Below are 16,482 nucleotides of genomic sequence, written 5' to 3' on the forward strand. Positions count from 1 at the left end.
AAGAGGCGGAGCTTATCTTAGTCAATGACAGTTAAATAGCCTATACCACGCTCATTGCTGAGTTCTGCTCTGGCTTCTGGGGGCGTGTGTGGGGGAGATGGGGTTCCCGCTGCATCACTGTGGAGGAGAGGCGCGTCTGGGTGCAGATGAAGCCGACTGAACACAGAATCCAATGTTGAAGCCAAGTCCCTCCTAAGAGGTTGGACTCTGGCTTTCAGTCTATAGCAGGTGGAGCAGGGTTGAGGCTTCTGCCCATCACCATTCTACTAAGGTTGTCAGAGAGGTGAGCTCCAGCCTCCCCCTACCTTCCTTCAAGATGGGCAGAAAGGTGGCTACACAGCCAGGGGGGCACGGACAAGGCTTCCTATACCCTATTTACTGTGCTCCAAACACAACCTCTCTAGCACCTGAGGATTGAGTTTGGGAAGTCAGCTGTCACCTTGGGTGTCTCCTGCTTCTTGGTGTGGGAGCCACTCAGGGAATAGGGGAGGGGTGCTCTGCTGAGCCACTCTTGCACCTCGCTGACCTTGTCCGCCTCTCGCCTCCGGGAAGATTAGTGTCCAGGTTACCCAGCCATGCCACCACCCCCAGTGACCTTGCCGCCCCCACAGCCTGCAGATATAAGACCAGGTAAACACAGTAGGGAGGCACCGAGGATGGAGACACTCCAGGTAAGACTGTTGTGTTGCGCCCCTGAGCACCTTGCAACTCCAGCCACACAGGTGGCATGAAGAGAGTCCTCTGACCTGGTAAAGGAGGCTTCTTTCTAGAAGAGTACAGACAGCCAGCAGACTTCTTGCCAGGAACAGGGAAGTGGTGGGATAGGGCCTGAGTATGGGTATCTGAGGTATTGGGGTGTCTGGGGATCCTGGATATTGGGACGGGGGATCCAAGAGGAGGGGCTGGCCCTGAATGGAAGTTGTCAGGCAGGGGAGCTGGGTCCCTGAATGTGTGTACGTGGGAGATGGGAAGGGCCAGGGGCAGAGGTCTCAGGCTGGCCCTGAGGCTGTAGCGTTGTCACAGGGGCTGCTGTTGTGGCTGCTGCTGAGCGCGGGTGGGGTGTGGACATCCAGGGGACCACTGCGGCCACTGTGCCGGCCCATCAATGCCACCCTGACTGCCGAGAATGAGGCCTGCCCAGTCTGCATCACCTTCACCACCAGCATCTGTGCTGGCTACTGCCCCAGCATGGTAAGCTGCCCAGGGCAGGTAGGGACCAGCCCTGCTGTCCTCAGTGCCAGGGTGGATCACTCAGGACCAGGCGTACAGAAGACAGGAGGCGGTAGCAGGGGTGGAAACGTAGCCTGCCCCCCTGGGCAGGAGCTGGGGAACTGGAGTCAGAGCTGGGAGTGTGGGAGCGGGAGCACAGAGGGGCCCCTGGAGACCTGAGCCTGGGATCTGTGGAGGTCAGCGGGGAGATCCGGGGAGAGCTTGACACCTGACAGACACCCATTTTGCTCGCACCCACTCTCTGGCCTCCAGGTGCGTGTGCTGCCCACCGCCCTGCCACCTGTGCCTCAGCCAGTGTGCACCTACCGTGAGCTGAGCTTTGCCTCCATCCGCCTCCCTGGCTGCCCGCCTGGCGTGGACCCAATGGTCTCCTTCCCTGTGGCCCTCAGCTGTCACTGCGGGCCCTGCCGCCTCAGCAGCTCTGACTGTGGGGGTCCCAAAGTCCAACCCTTGGCCTGCGACCGCCCCCCTCTCCCAGACCTCCTCCTCCTCTAAGGGGCTCCCACCCCAACTTCCCATTCCCACCCCGACTCCTGGAGCCAGCAGACGCTCCTCTCCTCCCCTCCCAATAAAGTCTTCTCAAACCACACCCCAGGGTTGCCTTTTTTTGGGGTTCAGGGTGTGCACGCACACACACAATGGATCCAGTTTCAGAACCATTTTATACAAAGTCACAGTGTCAGAACTCTGGTAGAAAACAGGAGAAGTGAAGATGGGGGGGACATCAGCTCAGGAAGTATCCATGGTTTCGCCTTCTGTGGGGAGAAAGAAGGCCAAGTGGTCGCTGTGGCCCAGAAGCCCAGGCCTCAGCTCTCCAGGCTGGGCTCCCTCTCACCTCTTCCTGTGGGTGACCCTTGGGGGCTAGTGGGGACATGGACAGACACTCACTGAGCTCATTGAAGAGGAAGGCGTCCTGGTACTCCTTCATGTACTGCGTGGAGCGCGACTCATCCAGAAAGAGCGAGTAGACCCGCTTGATGTCGTCAACCTGCACTTCTGTGCCCTGAAGGGAGATTGTGAGACCTCAGTGGGGCCCCTCCCGGTGAGGTGGGGCAAGGTGGGGACTCTGAGGCCAGACTGCCTAGGTTCAAATCTGGCCTCGACCACCTCCTGGCTGTGGGCCCAACCTCTCATTCTTCAGTTTCTTTATCTGTAAGGCAGACTTAACAATATCAACTTGCATTCAACAGATATTTACTGAGTACCTGCTATGTGTTAGGCCAGGAGATACAGAGATAAACCAAGGTGCCCTACGTCTCAAAATGTATGTCCTAGGACTAAATGCAACAATCCACTCAAAGCCCTTGGAGTAGTGGGTCACTCACTCAACCTGTCCCTGTGGGCTCACTTAGCTGGCTGACCTTGCGTTTCCGGCACACCAGGCTGGCAGCCGTGATGAGCTGGATGGCATAGCGCAGTGAGGTCTCCAGCCCAATGCGGGTCAGCACCGTGTAGGCGTCCTCACTCATCTCCACGTCTTCCTCCTCACATCTGTGGGCAGGTGAGGGCAGGGGGCTCAGCCAGGGCCAGGCTTCTGACTGCAGCAAGTCCCCGGCCCTTCCCCCTGAGTACTACATGACCTCCAGGAACACATGTGGTCCTCAGAACCACAGAACTCTAGAAGGGCCACTGAGGCACATGCTGGGCCTCCTTTTTCTCTCCCATGTCAGTTACCGGCCCCTCCCTCCCTTCCCCATAAGGGCTCCAACCCTGGATCAGAAGCCGCTACCTGGATGCCTGACCCCACCTCTTGCAGGTTCAGTGACCTTGGGCCAGTTATACCTCCCCTGATCTCACTGTCCCCATTTGTGAAACAGGGTGGACACCAGCCCTGCCTCTCAGGCCCACTGCCTGGACCTGCCCTGGAATGCCAGGTGGCCCTGCCCGCACCGGATGCGGAGGATCTGCTTCGTGTCCTTCTCACTGTAGGGAGAGGTGGAAACGATGAGCAGTCGGTCCAGCAGGTCGATGGGGATGCCGTGGGGACTCTGGTAGCTGGTGCCCCGGATCCTGGGGAGCAGGGGGAAGGGAAAGCTGTCAGGGTGATGCCCCCGGAACATGGATCTCCATTCCTTCTACTTGGGACACCACGGCCACGCCCATCCACCACAGCCCCCACTCACTGGGCCAAATACCACTTAACCTTCAGCTCAGTTGGCGTCACGCCTGACTGCGCAGCCGTCCCCACACTGCGTCAATCCTGCTGTGGAGCCTGGCTGGTTTTAGCTGGATAGCTATGTCTGGGATTACTAGATCAAGGTCCCACTCCCCTGCTTGACAGGGCTCCACAAGGGAAGGGATCATGTGCGTCCTGTTCCCTACTGCACCTGGCCCAGCACAGGGCCTGGCACATAGCAGGCACTAGGAAACACAGGCGATTCTAATCACTGGTTGGAGCTGCATTCTACAAAGTGGGGGCAAACAGTCAATTGGCAAATCAGTACTCCTAGGGGAAGTATACGGTTAGGTCCTTGTGAGCCTTGGTTCCCAATATTTTTTTCAACCAACCAGTATAAAACCTGGTTCTATGTGTTTCTGTTTACAGACTCCTTATTTAATATATATCATCGGTTCATTCCCATTGAACTCACAGCCAATAGCACTGTAACTCATGCTTGAACAAAGCTCATCTAACACATTTTCTCCATAAGGCACATCCCAGCCTTCTCGCACTTAGGAACACAGGATAGCTGGGGGCTGTTTTAAACAGCAAAATCACCAACAAAAAGCATAAAATGTGACAAATGTGGCACTAAATAGATCATGGATAGGACACTTGTTTACAGGATGTGAATTAAAAAGAGGCACAGTGTCACCTTGTTTGACCTTAGTTTGGAGTATCCTGGCAACTCTAACCTTTTGACGCTCTGCACATGTCTGCTAATAATGCAAAACTGTCCCAAACATCAATTTGGGGGCCATAGATACATTTTATCAAGTAAGTAGATTCACAAACGCAGAATCTGCAAATAACAAGAAGTGACTAAATTTGCTGCCTCTCACGGAGTCGCCCTGTGGCAACTTCCACGTCCTGAGCTGCAGCTGCTACAAACGCTCTCAGCTGGTCTCCTCTAGTCCTCAGACCAGATCAAATTCTATATTGAACCATGGGCAGGTCAGCGAGTGGGCTTTGCTGTCCTCACCTGTAAAATGGGGCTGAGACAGTATCTACCTCCTGAGCTTCTTTTGAGGGTCCAAGCAGTTCATCTGGGAAAAGTGCCGAGCAGAGCCAGGAAAAACCTGTCATTGCCCCCCAGCAGCCATGCCCCTTTCTTCCCTGAAGTGATAACTAGCCCCACCGGCCAGTTTCAGCTGGCACATGGCTGTAGCACAAGAGATGACATTCCCCCACTTCCCACACTGCCAGGCAAGGCCATGGCCATGCACCTGAGTGGTGCAGGACAGAGGGTCTTGGTGGAAATGCTGGGTGCAGCCTCCAGTACCCGGGAGACCTACTAGGAGGGCTGTTTGCTCCCCACTTCCTTCTCCCTTCCTCTGGGCTGAAGCGTAGATGAGGTGGGGACAACAGGGCATAGGGTGCCCAAGATTTATCGGAGCCAGGTGAACTCCATGTCTCAGGAATTTTTCCACAGTATCCTTAGACCAAAAGAAACTCTTAAGTTATGTTCCATTTATTAAGTAATTAGGTCTGAGTGACTTAACTGGTTTGTACAATGTCCAACACATCACGGTGTTTCCCTCAAAAACTTAAAACTATCCCACAAAATTCTTGTGTTTTATGTAGCATTCGGGTGCCCCAGCAGTCTGGGAATGGTAGCCTTAAAGGGATACAGGAACAAGACAGAAAGAACATAGCCCCTGGGCTTCCTTGTGGAGCAATGCTGCCTCCTCACCCTGACCACCCACCTACCTTGTTTAAGGGAAAGGTACACCCGCTCTTGGGCCACAGTACTTATGTGTAGCTTGATACGGCAGCTAAGCCCACCTCTTCCTAAAAAGGTGTTCAACGAACGTGCCCTGTTTACCCTATGGCTATACCCGCTGCCCAGAGCACCCCATTTTCCCCAGAGGCCTTCGAGGGGGACAGCAGCTGGCTCACCGGGTGATGCCGCGGTTGGTGGCCATGATGAGGACAGGCGCCATGTCACTTTCCAAGGCCCGGTTGAGGAAGGAGAAGCTCTCGATGTCCAGCATGTGGACCTCATCGATAAACAGCACCTGGGAGCCATTGGGGCATGTGTCCAACCCAGCAGCCATGCCACCTCTTCTCCCGGCCCCTCAGCCCAAGCCACCTGCCCGGACATGTCCAGTCCTCACCCCAGGGATAATCTCCGCCTTGCCCTCCTCTCGCCACTCGGCCACCTTGGCATTGATCTGCTCTCGGACTTCCGACTTGATCTCTCCTGTGTCACCTGTGGGAGGCAGGGGTGGCAGTGGGGAGGGTGGTCAGAGAGGAGACAGGTAGCCAGGGCCAGAGGGTGGATAGAGACGGAGGAACATAGGACGCCAGCAACAGAGGGAAGGGGGACTAAGACTGGAATGGCAGAGTGACAGAAGGGCCAGGGCATCTGAAACATCCCCATAGAGAGCCCAGGAATGAGAGAGGACGGGGCCAGGCCCCGATCAGACCACCTGAGAGAGGGCTCAGCCACACAGAGGGGGATGGTTGAACCACACGCAGATGGAAAAAAACAGAAGACGGCCAACAGGGATTCAGGAAGAGGGCAGAGCCATTGTCTGGCATGGGCCATATGGGAGGACAGGCGTGGGCTGGTCGGGCCTCACCGGAGAAGAGAGCCAGGAAGCCCTGTGTGCGGGAGTTGATGACGTCGATCTCATGCAGGGACACCGTGTGCACCACCTCCTTGCGTTTCTGGAGCTCCCCGTCTGGGCACTGTACGAACTTGGTCTGCGGGGTGAAGGTGGGGTGGGGAGTTGGGGGGGTGGTTGAGACAAGGGCAGAGAAGAGCACGAAGGGGGGCCCATAGGGACTCTGTCTGGGCGAGACTGGGGCTCCCTGGAAAGGAACTGGGAATCCAGATGGGGGTTACCCAGAAACCCTAGTCCCAGGAGGTAGTCAAGACTAGGCATTCAAGAGCACTGAAGGGGACATAAATGATAAATGTCTAACTATTACATTGTTTTGTGCACCTGAAACTAATAAAAAAAATGTTTCAAAAAAAAAGAGCACTGAAGGATATGGGGGTTCCTGGGGGATCTCGGAAATCAGGAGCACAGGGCAAAGTTGAAGGGCCCCCACTATCCTAGAGGATACAGGATACAGAAAGAAGCAGAACTACCAGGGGCATAGGGTTAGGTGACAGGAGGATCCAGACCCTGTAAGCCATGGGGGTGATGGAGATGAGGGAAATATCCTGGTGCCAGGAGAGGGGGGAGGGGGCCCCAGATCCCAGGCCCACCTGGGAGCCCATGGCATCATAGTCACGAGCGCGTGTGAAGGAGCGGCCCAGCTTGGAGATCTTGCCTGTGGCCTTGTCGATGGTGATCACGTCCCTGCAGGGGGAAGAAGCGGGGGGGTAAGGAAAGGAAGGTGCCTGAGCTCCCCGCCCAGGGTGCCCTGTGCGGCCTCCACACTGCTCACCCAGCCTGGACCTTGTCCTTGGTCAGGGACTCAATCATCTTGGTGCCCAGATCATATATGGTCTCCATCTCTGTGGTCTTGAGGGTCAGCTTGCCCACCTTGGAGCCCTGAGAGGGGTGACATACCAGGCAAGGGCTCAGAGAGGGCCCCAGTGTCTCCCCAATACAGCTTCAAATGGAGCATGACAGGAAAGTTTTGGGGTGATGGAAGTATTCACTGCTAAGATGGCTTTATGGGTGCACATGTACAAGTATGTCAGAATTTAACACCCTATAAACTTTCAATGTGGGTGGCTTATTGTATGTCAATTGCAGTTCAATAAAGCTATTATGAAAAACCCAATAAACAAATAAAAACTAAAAGATAGGCCATAAAAACAACATAGGGGGCCGGCCCGGTGGCTCAGGCGGTTAGAGCTCCATGCTCCTAACTCCTAAGGCTGCCGGTTCGATTCCCACAAGGGCCAGTGGGCTCTCAACCACAAGGTTGCCAGTTCAATTCCTCGACTTCCGCAAGAGATGGTGGGCTCTGCCCCCTGCAACTAAGATTGAACACGGCACCTTGAGCTGAGCTGCCTCCCGGATGGCTCAGTTGGTTGGAGCGCGGGCTCTCAACCACAAGGTTGCCAGTTCGATTCCTCGAGTCCCGCAAGGGATGGTGGGCAGCGCCCCCTGCAACTAAAATTGAATGCGGCACCTTGAGCTGAGCTGCCACTGAGCTCTCGGGTGGCTCAGTTGGTTGGAGAGTGTCCTCTCAACCACAAGGTTGCTGGCTGGACTCCAGCAAGGGAAGGTGGGCTGCGCCCCCTGCAACTAGCAATGGCAACTGGACCTGGAGCTGAGCTGTGTCCTCCATGACTAAGACTGAAAGGACAACAACCTGAAGCTGAACGGCACCCTCCACAACTAAGACTGAAAGAACAACAACTTGACTTGGAAAAAAGGCCTGGAAGTACACACTGTTCCCCAATAAAGTCCTGTACCCCTTCCCCAATAAAAAAAAAATCTTAAAAAAAAGTGCAAGGCAATGTAATTATGTACTTAAAGTCTATTTCCACTGAAAATGAGGAGCAAACGAAAAACAGGAGGGTGTCTGTATGACAAGACGTAAAAACAAAAGTGACTATGGGTTATGTCAATAAGCTTGAAGTATGTTTAAGTTTTCTTTTATTGGACATTTTACTACGGTAGCAGCTGTAACTTAATATTTAAGAGAGAACTACAAACATGGATGAATCTCAAATATACCATGCCAGGTGGAAGAAGCTAGATACAAAAGGTAATCACACATTGTAGGATCCCATTATATGAAATGTCCAGAATAGGCAAATCCATAGAGACAGAAAATAGATTTGTGGTTCCCAGAGGCTGGGGGCAGCAGGGGAAGGGAGAGTGATCTTAAAATGGTTGATGGTTAATTTTATGTTAAGTGACTGTGCCTGAATTAAAAGAGAGACCGACAGACAAACTGTAAGGTAAAGAAAGAGATGAATGGGGAGACAAGACCATGAAAAAAAGACTTAAGAGACATGAAATTTTAAAAAATAGGTGGTACGAACTACAGTGTCTAAGAATGCAGAACTGGGTGACAAAACTGACAAAACACAAAGATGTGATAATGGGTAAGGGTGGCCATTTCTGTGGGGAGACTTGGGGGTGGGGGTGGATGGTGAAAGAGGAACGAGGAAGGGGCTTGGAGCTGGGGTCTGGCAAAAGTTCTGGTTTTTTATCTCGGTGGTGGTAATGAGGGTATTTTCTTTATAATAATTTTTTAGACTACACACTTCTTTCACATATTTCTTTGTATCTGTTTTATTTTACCATAAAAAGGTTAAAAAAAAAAAGACTTAGCTTTAGAAGAAGGAGAGAATCACATCCATCACATAAGCTGGACGGAAAATGCCTTTCAGGACTAAGCTAGTACTAAGTTAGGAGTTTAAGCCTGTTAGGAATCCACTGCGAGAAACTTCCAGACCTTCTCTTATTCCACCATTTGGTTTTAACTGCTCACCGTGTCCCTTACAAATGGATGAACTGCTGTCAATTCAAATGACTCCTACTGTAAGCATGCAGATGCTCCAATCTGCAGCTCAAATATTCCATGGGATTTTGACCTCAGCGCAGACCTGACACCCTGACCCTCCAACCCTGGAGGCAGCCTAGACTCAGGTGTACTCACCGTCCCTGTTGCTGGCCGGTCAATCTGGATTTCCACCACCTCCCCTTCGATGATCTCGGTCTCCTCCCTAGCCAGAGAGAAGATCTCAGGAGAGCGCCTGACACCTGCACCCTCGGGAATCACTAGCTCCCATGAACCCTTGGGCACAGAACAAGCTGGCCAGGGAAGGGGTTGTCCCAAGGCTGCTGGGAGCTGCCCCATCTCCTGTGCTTACTTGATGCGAACACCGATAGACCTCCGGAAGGCCTGTGTCAGTGCCTCTGTCTTGCTCATCTCCAGGGAGAAGATCTCACTGCCAGCGATGGCTGTGAACGGCGTGTCTGGGCCTAGGGCCTGAGCCATGCCTGTGGAGAAGGTGGTCTGGGTAGGTGGGGGTGGCCATGGCACCAGGTCCCCAACACCATCTGGGCAAACCAGCTTTTCACGCTATAGGGCAGACAGGGTGACATGAAGCAAGCCAGGGAGAGAGGACCTCATCAGGAGGCCTGGATTAGAAACCCACCGTCCAGAAGGTAAACTTTATGACCCTACAATCTTGCCAAGCCTGTCCCCCAACCTCTCAGAGCTGTTTAGCCTCAGAGCTTGGGGTACCGAGCAGGCGTGGAGGCCAATGGGCTGAAAGAAGAGTTAAAGAGTGATGGCTCTGGAGCCAGACTGCCTCAGTTCAAATCCCGGCTCCATCACTTGGCACCGTGATCATGAGAAGTCTCATCGGCTCCTTATATTGTTTCTCCCTCTGTGTAATGGGGACAATAACAGAGCAGGTGCTGGCACAGGACAGCATTCTGCAATGGGAGCGATGATGAGGGCAGGCAGAAATGACAGGGTGCTCAACTGTGACTTCATCCCATGGCCTGGAACCAGCACAGGAACGGGCCTTCTCTACGGCCTGAGACCTGGGGCTGGCTGGCAGACAGCAAGGCTTTTCCTGCAATGACTCCAAGCACTGAGCTCCTCTCCTAGAACCCCGTCCCGAGCTCTGCCCAGCTCTGCCAAGTCTCACAGACAGGAAGTCACTGAACCCCCCTGACCAGTGAGGGGAGGACTCTTCTTGGGCCCCCTTTGCAGACGTACGCTATGCTCTGTGCTTGGGTATCCTGCTTCCTGCTGTCTGTCCGGGAGACTCCCAGACAGCCTGTAATTCTTAGCTCAGGTACTAATCTACCTGGGAAGTCTCTCCTGACGATTGCCACCACCTCCCCCTACTCCAGTAGGGTCAGACGCGCACATCACCCTGGAAGAGACTGTTTCTATAACCACCTCCCGCAACAGGACGCTCCTTAAAGTTAGACCTTTGGTCTTACTCATCTATATGTCCCCAGTATCTGGTCCAGGGCCCGGTGCTCCAGGGCACCTGAATGAGTAGTGCTTTATCTTAATTGAAAACCTGGTTGTTACTGTGACGCTCACTGCCTGGCCCCTCAGTCTGAGCTTAAAGGTGGGAGTGAGTGGAAAGAGAGGAGGGTCGAAGAAAGGTTCAACAAGGAAGAGATGCCTGAGTAGGGTTTGGAAGGATGGATAAGAGTTCAACAAGGATGGTCTTAAATTGCTAGTGGATTGCAAAAGAGACTGCAGCAGAGTGTGACCATATGATTGAGTTCTAGTCAAAATATTAGTAAAAGTGTGTGGAACTCCCAAGACAAGTCTTACAGGGAGATACCTCTAGGAGGTAGAACCTCTTTGCAAGTCCTTGTTTTTCTTCCTGCTACATGGAGTATTGGGTGGGAAGGCTGGCACTTAGGCAACCCAGCCCTAAATGGCTATATTCAGACTTTTCTACATGAGAAAGAACCCTGAGTGCTTAAGACACTGCCATTTTGGGTTGTCTGTTAGATGTGACTGAACCTGACCCTGACCTACATGGAAGGGAATATCTGGCGGAGACCAGAAGAGCTCTTATCCCAAGAGGTCTCTTACCCATGGCGATGGCCGTCTTCCCAGTGCCTGGCTGGCCGGCGATGAGGACGGCCCGCCCAGCGATCTTCCCTTCCCGGATCATCTCCAGCACGACGCCTGCTGCCCGCCGGGCTGCCAGCTGCCCCACCATGCCCTGGGAAGCCTGTGGGATGGGAGGTGGGAGATCACACCAGGTGACTTCCTACGGGGCTACCACTGCATTTCTACCACCTCCTGGCTAGCGAGATGAGAGCAGATGTTGTTTGCTGGGAAGTCAGGGAAAAAGCCAAAGAAGCCTTTTCCACCCAATTTTTTCAGACCAATAAAACCTTACATGTGGCTGAATTTTATAAATATGTAACCAAAGGTCTGGAAGGGCCCCCACACTCCCTGGGGCCCTAGGTAACCTCCACCTGAGGCCTCCGTGGAGCAGGCTCCCAGCCCACCCCTCGGCCCTACCTGCCGCGGCTCCAAGGCATCATCGAGCCCCAGCCCCCGGATGTGGGAGTGAGCACCTGCGGGTAAAGAACCAGAAGATATGGTTACTGGCCAGCTCGTGGCAATGTGCGGCCTGAGATGAGCTCCCTGGTTTCCTCCATGGCCAAATGGGGGGCCCAAATGCCCTCCTCAATGGGAGGATGGCTGGACATCCTCAGAAAACAAGAGCAGCTCTTAGGACACCCAGTAGCAAGACCAAAATCACTGAGACCTGGTTAACCACATAATCAGATCAGCAACTCACCAGGAAGATCACAGTTACTTTATGTTTATGGCCTAAGTGGCCTCACAGGTTCTCATTTCATTCCATGTAACCCCGAGAAACAACAGTCCCAGCTATTATCACCCAGGAGTGCTTCTGGGTTCAATAACAAACCCCAGGCCCTCATGCGGGAAGAGAGCTCAGAGAGGTTAGGTCCCTTGCCCAGGATCACACAGCCAGTGAGAGGTGAAGACTTGGGGTTTCAATGCTTTACACTAAACCAGAGGTGGGCAAACTACAGCCCTGTGGGCCAGCCACTTGTTTTTGTAAGTAAAGTTTTATTGAAACAGCCACGCCCATTCGCTTACACTGTCTGTGGCTGTCTTCCCATTGTGACAGCAGAATTGAATATTTTCCAGAGAAAAGGTTTACTATCTGGCCATTTAAGAAAAGATTTATCAACGTTTGCACTAGACTGTGGGTACCCCGAGGACAGGGACTGGGTGCCAGGAGGGTCTACTGGGTCCTTAGCTCCCAGCAGTGCAGAAATGGCATCAGCACCTACATGTTAAGTGTACCCTGTTGTATCAGGTGCACTATTCTACCTCTATTTTGCAGACAGAGAAACTGAGGCACAGAGAGCAACTAGCCTCTCACTATTTGGCTTAGAAGTGGCACCCAGAAATATGCTTCTAGAACCCATACTCATAGCCACAAGCCCTGTAAGGCACACTTTGGAAATACTGCAGGTTCGGTCCAGACCACTGCAATAAAGCGAGTCACACACATTTTTGGTTTGCCAGTGCACAGAAAAGTCATGTTTACACTAAACTGCAGTATGTTACGTGCAACAGCATTTTGTCTAGCAAAACAATGTACATACCTTAATATAAAAATACTTTATTGCTAAAAAATGCTACCCATCATCTGAGTCTCAGTGAATCATAATCTTTTTGGTGGTAGGTCTTACCTTCAATCTGTAAAAAATGCATAATCTGTGAAGTGCAATAAAACAAGCTGTGCCCGTATTGCCTCTCTTGGAGGCACTGAATGAATGAATCTGAACAAATGAGTGTAGTCTCCTCCCTGCAAGGAAAGCTCTTCGTGAAGGCTGCACCCTGACGGCCATACCACACCCTGATTTCCTAGTCCTGGACCCTGGATACATATCCATGGCTCACTCATGTGAGCTGGGATAGGTGACTTGACTGCTTTGAATCTGTTATTGCAGCTAAAAATGGATCACAGTCACCATATGCACCTCGTGGGGCCCCTGTAAGGAGTCAACGGGATGCAAACTTATGCGTTCAATGGTTATCTGTTGACATCTGCTCTGCCAGGTCCTGTGCTGAGAACACACACAGCTAGGAATGAGCCAGGCCCGGTCCCTGACCTCACAGAGCCGATGCCCCAGTGTGTGCTGGGTGTATGGGACACTCAGTTTCAAGCCAACTCAGGAAACACTCAGCAAATCTCCATTTTTATGGCTTCCAAGCAGGATGCCGGTATACCCAGGAGGCCCACAGGGCAGCCAAGCCTGCAGCAGCGCAGCCTGGGATTGGAGTCCGGCATGGTCCCCCATGTACCCATCTAACCACGCTCTGGAACTCAGGATCCTCCCCCATCAGACGGGATGGTGCACAGGCTGCCTCCCTCTCGGGGTCCTGGGCAGCTTGGCTCTTCAGGGGTGCATGGGCCCGGCAGGGTCTAGATCCTGCCTCACTCACCGATACGCTCGATTCTCGTCACATCACGGATCTCTGGGACCTTGGTTGTGGCCGTCTGAGGGTAGAGGAAGATGTGTCAGAAGAGCCCTATGCTCCCAGTTGTCACCAACTCCTCTACCTCCTACCACCTCCCGTGAAAAAGTTCTTTCCACTCCTGTTCCCCACAAGGAGGCCGACAGCCCCAACACCAGTCACTCCCACCCTTCTCTGCTATCACCGACTAGTGCTGGTCAGTTGACCCCACTCCACTCTGAGTCCCAGGGCGACAAGAACTGTGTCTGTCATCCACAGCTCCTTCCCTAAAGCCAAGCACATACTTGGTGCCCAGGAATCATTTGGTGAAGGAAGAAGTCCTCGCTGCCTCCCATAACTGTAAGGACAGACACCAACACACAGCTGGCATTGAGCTAGGCATGGTCTGGCAATACCCCAGCTCTCTGTCACTAGGCCTGTGCATGTGCAGGTCCCTGAGTCCACCCTGCTTTTACTCCCTTACCGAATTAGATCAAGCTTTGCTCCCTGATCTGTTTCTGCCAAGCTAGTTCTAGGGTCTCTAGATGTCCAGACAGGAGGAAGGGCTTCCCTTGGGAGCCCAATCTCCCTGTGTAACTTCACTTTCATGAGAGAGACTCTGGGATCCATGTTCTTGACTTCAATTGGACGTGTGTCCCACGAAGGGCACAGCCCACACCTCATTTATTCACCTCTGGACTCAATGTTTGGGGTTTGAATGACTGATGTACTAAAGAGCTGAGCTCATTCAAAAAGCAAGTACTGAGACCTCCTGTGTCTCCAGCTCTCCTGACAAGCTAGCCACCATCCCTTCTCATGGCGGGGGAGAGAGATGAGTAAACAGTACCTTGGACAATTAGAGAATCCACTGGAGATCCAGTGAGTGTTCATAACAGCATTATTCATAACCAAAAGGTGTAAACAACCCAAATATACATCAGCACAGATGACTGGTAGACAAATGTGGTAGAGCCATCCAATGGAATAGTACTCAGCCATAAAAAGGAACGAAGTTCTGATCCATGCTACAACATGGATGAACCTTGAAAACATGCTGAAAGAAGCCAGACACAAAGGCTACATATTGTATGATTCCATTCATATGAAATGTCCAGAATAGGCAAATCCATAGACAGAAAGCAGATTAGTGGTTGCCTAGGGCTGGAGGTATGGGAGGATTAAAGGGTGATAGCTAAGACGAATAAGGTTTCTTTCTGGGGTGATTAAAATGTTCTAAAATTGAGAGAATGCACAACTCTGTGATAATATACTAAAGGCCATTGAACTATACATTTTAAACAGGTAAATTGTATGGGATGTAAGTTACGTCAATAAAGCTGTTTAAAAAAATCTGTGTGGTGGGTCCTTGAGTGTCTATTATATTATTTTCTGACACTGGAATATGTCATAATTTCTAATAAGGGAAGCCTAAGAAGCCAACATGCTGATCAGCTCTGTGGTCACCTGCCCCCAACGCTCCAACCCAAGGAAACATTCCTCTCTCTGGAACCAAGAGTTTAGACTTCCTGACCTCCACATAGTCACAAGTCTCCTCCCTCACTGTTTGTAGGCCCTCCCGCTTACTCTCTCCTCATAGGAGGTTGGAACCCAGGAGCATTGGTCATTGCCCCAAACAACTATCAGAAGACTAACATACCCCCATACTCCTACACAGCCTAAGAGACCCTACTTGAGGCAAAAAATAGACATGAATCCAGGAATCCCAACCCTTAGCAGTCCCAACACAAACAGATTCACCTCCTACAAGACCTTTCCTTTCACCATAAGTCTCTCTGACCCCCTGCTGCCCACTAACCCCATGGAAACAGGGGTTGTTTTAAAACTCAATACCCACCACCACCTTATACCTCCAGTAGTTTATCCACACCCATGGGAACTGGGTCTCAGGAGTATGGCCACTGCCCTTTCCTCTTCTGCTTATCTATTCACCCACTTGCCGTGGGAACAGCAACTGACTCAAATTTTATGCCCTAGGCACCAGTGGCTCTCACCCCTCCATCCCCAGCCCCCATCTTGACTGGGGTCATCATAGGAAACTAGGCATTTGGAAGCCTAATCCAACCCCTAAGCCAAGGCCACATCCCTTCTCTATTCAGATGTTTCTTGAACAAGTACTTGGTGTCATGCCCAGTGTACCTGGTCTCTCTTTATGGAGTTCACATTCATTCATTCTAAGATTCAAGTGATAGTTTATTGAACATCCACACTGGGCATGCCCCATATGAGGTGCTGGAAATATGAAGGGCCTCCAGCCCTTTCCCTTCTCCACTGACAACCTCTTAGTTTTCAACCCTCTCTCTTTTGGCTCAAGACTCACGAAGTGACTCCACCGCTCTCAAGCATACAGGTCCTTCCTGCGCTTCTCCTTTGTAGTCACGTGCCATTAGCACCATCAGTAACCCAAGACTCTTGGATGGCTTGGAGCCCAAGACACTACAATCCTCAACAGATTTTAGGGCAAAGAACTGCAGGACTGAACACTGATTGCATCCAGAGTACTGCAAGTTGGAGTTTCTATAACATGATGGGGTCATATCTGACCACTGAGACCGTAAATATCCAATTGAACCCAGGATTCCGAGATCCCAGCCCTTTCTTTTCTTCTCCCTCAGACCTAGGAGTCCAGGCCCCGAGCCCCCTCTTCCTCAGATCCAGGAGTCTAGGTGAATCCCCCTCACCCCTTAGACCCAGGAGTTGGAACCCTAGTTCCCTCCTCCCTCAGACCCAAGAGTCCTAGCCCCCAGCCCCCTCTTTCCTCAAACGAGGGAGAACGGGGTTCACGCCTCAGTGCTCCGCACGCCGACTCTTACCACTGTTGCCATGATGCTCGCCAACAGCCAGTATCCTAACGGAAACGGAAACGCACTAGGAACAAGGCGTTCTGGCCCTTCTAGACTGCCAGGTCCTCCACCGATCTCGGTGGTTCCTCATAAATATGCAAACTCTCCTTGTTGGGGCCAGACGTCACTTTATAGGCGGAAACTCCTGGGTCAGTTCCCCGTGTCTCTTGGCTCCTCCTCCGTTTACCCAAGCCTCCTTGCTGAGGCCGATTGCAAAATTCTTAACTCTTTTTTGAGCAAGAACACGTCCCCCACGCTCTCTTTCCTCCTTATTCCACCCACTTCCCTCCCCCGCAACTTTGGGACCTCAAGCTT

At 52.2% G+C, this 16,482-nt stretch overlaps 2 protein-coding genes across 5 annotated transcripts; one reads left to right on the forward strand and one right to left on the reverse strand.

Annotated features, from left to right (window-relative positions):
* Positions 1 to 570: 570 nt before the first annotated feature.
* LHB (luteinizing hormone subunit beta) lies at positions 571 to 1,819 on the forward strand. 2 transcript variants are annotated; one of them, XM_074316127.1, is made up of 3 exons: positions 571 to 671; positions 1,024 to 1,191; positions 1,483 to 1,819. In XM_074316127.1, the coding sequence occupies exons 1-3, from the start codon at positions 576 to 578 to the stop codon at positions 1,723 to 1,725; spliced, it is 507 nt and encodes a 168-aa protein (XP_074172228.1). In that variant the 5' UTR covers positions 571 to 575; the 3' UTR covers positions 1,726 to 1,819. The 2 variants fall into 2 exon arrangements, with proteins under 2 accessions (XP_074172228.1, XP_074172227.1); XM_074316126.1 differs by lacking the exon at positions 571 to 671 and having other exon boundaries at positions 913 to 1,191.
* A 54-nt stretch (positions 1,820 to 1,873) lies between these two features.
* RUVBL2 (RuvB like AAA ATPase 2) lies at positions 1,874 to 16,441 on the reverse strand. 3 transcript variants are annotated; one of them, XM_074316124.1, is made up of 15 exons: positions 16,138 to 16,441; positions 13,295 to 13,349; positions 11,327 to 11,382; positions 10,889 to 11,030; positions 9,186 to 9,315; positions 8,972 to 9,038; positions 6,794 to 6,900; positions 6,612 to 6,705; positions 5,977 to 6,100; positions 5,509 to 5,603; positions 5,291 to 5,409; positions 3,121 to 3,240; positions 2,592 to 2,721; positions 2,119 to 2,233; positions 1,874 to 1,982 (listed from the first exon to the last, which is right to left on the reverse strand). In XM_074316124.1, the coding sequence occupies exons 1-15, from the start codon at positions 16,147 to 16,149 to the stop codon at positions 1,960 to 1,962; spliced, it is 1,389 nt and encodes a 462-aa protein (XP_074172225.1). In that variant the 5' UTR covers positions 16,150 to 16,441; the 3' UTR covers positions 1,874 to 1,959. The 3 variants fall into 3 exon arrangements, with proteins under 3 accessions (XP_074172225.1, XP_019597243.1, XP_074172226.1); XM_019741684.2 differs by having other exon boundaries at positions 1,874 to 1,985; positions 16,138 to 16,440; XM_074316125.1 differs by lacking the exon at positions 16,138 to 16,441 and adding an exon at positions 14,154 to 14,175 and having other exon boundaries at positions 1,874 to 1,985.
* Between the last annotated feature and the right edge of the window lie 41 nt (positions 16,442 to 16,482).

Source organism: Rhinolophus sinicus, linkage group LG11 (genome assembly GCF_036562045.2).
Source record: "Rhinolophus sinicus isolate RSC01 linkage group LG11, ASM3656204v1, whole genome shotgun sequence".
Classification (NCBI taxonomy): domain Eukaryota; kingdom Metazoa; phylum Chordata; class Mammalia; order Chiroptera; family Rhinolophidae; genus Rhinolophus; species Rhinolophus sinicus.

What these genes read in the sequence shown, in the direction of transcription:
- RUVBL2 (XM_019741684.2), bottom strand. An exon ending in TCTATCGGTGTTCGCATCAA is followed by an intron (nt 9,039 to 9,185) that starts GTAAGCACAGGA and finishes CTCTCTGGCTAG; the next exon opens with GGAGGAGACCGAGATCATCG. An exon ending in AGGCGGAGATTATCCCTGGG is followed by an intron (nt 5,410 to 5,508) that starts GTGAGGACTGGA and finishes AATGGCTCCCAG; the next exon opens with GTGCTGTTTATCGATGAGGT.
- LHB (XM_074316126.1), top strand. Translation starts at nt 913, where the DNA reads ATGGAAGTTGTCAGGCAGGGGAGCTGGGTCCCTGAATGTGTGTACGTG. An exon ending in CTGGCTACTGCCCCAGCATG is followed by an intron (nt 1,192 to 1,482) that starts GTAAGCTGCCCA and finishes TCTGGCCTCCAG; the next exon opens with GTGCGTGTGCTGCCCACCGC.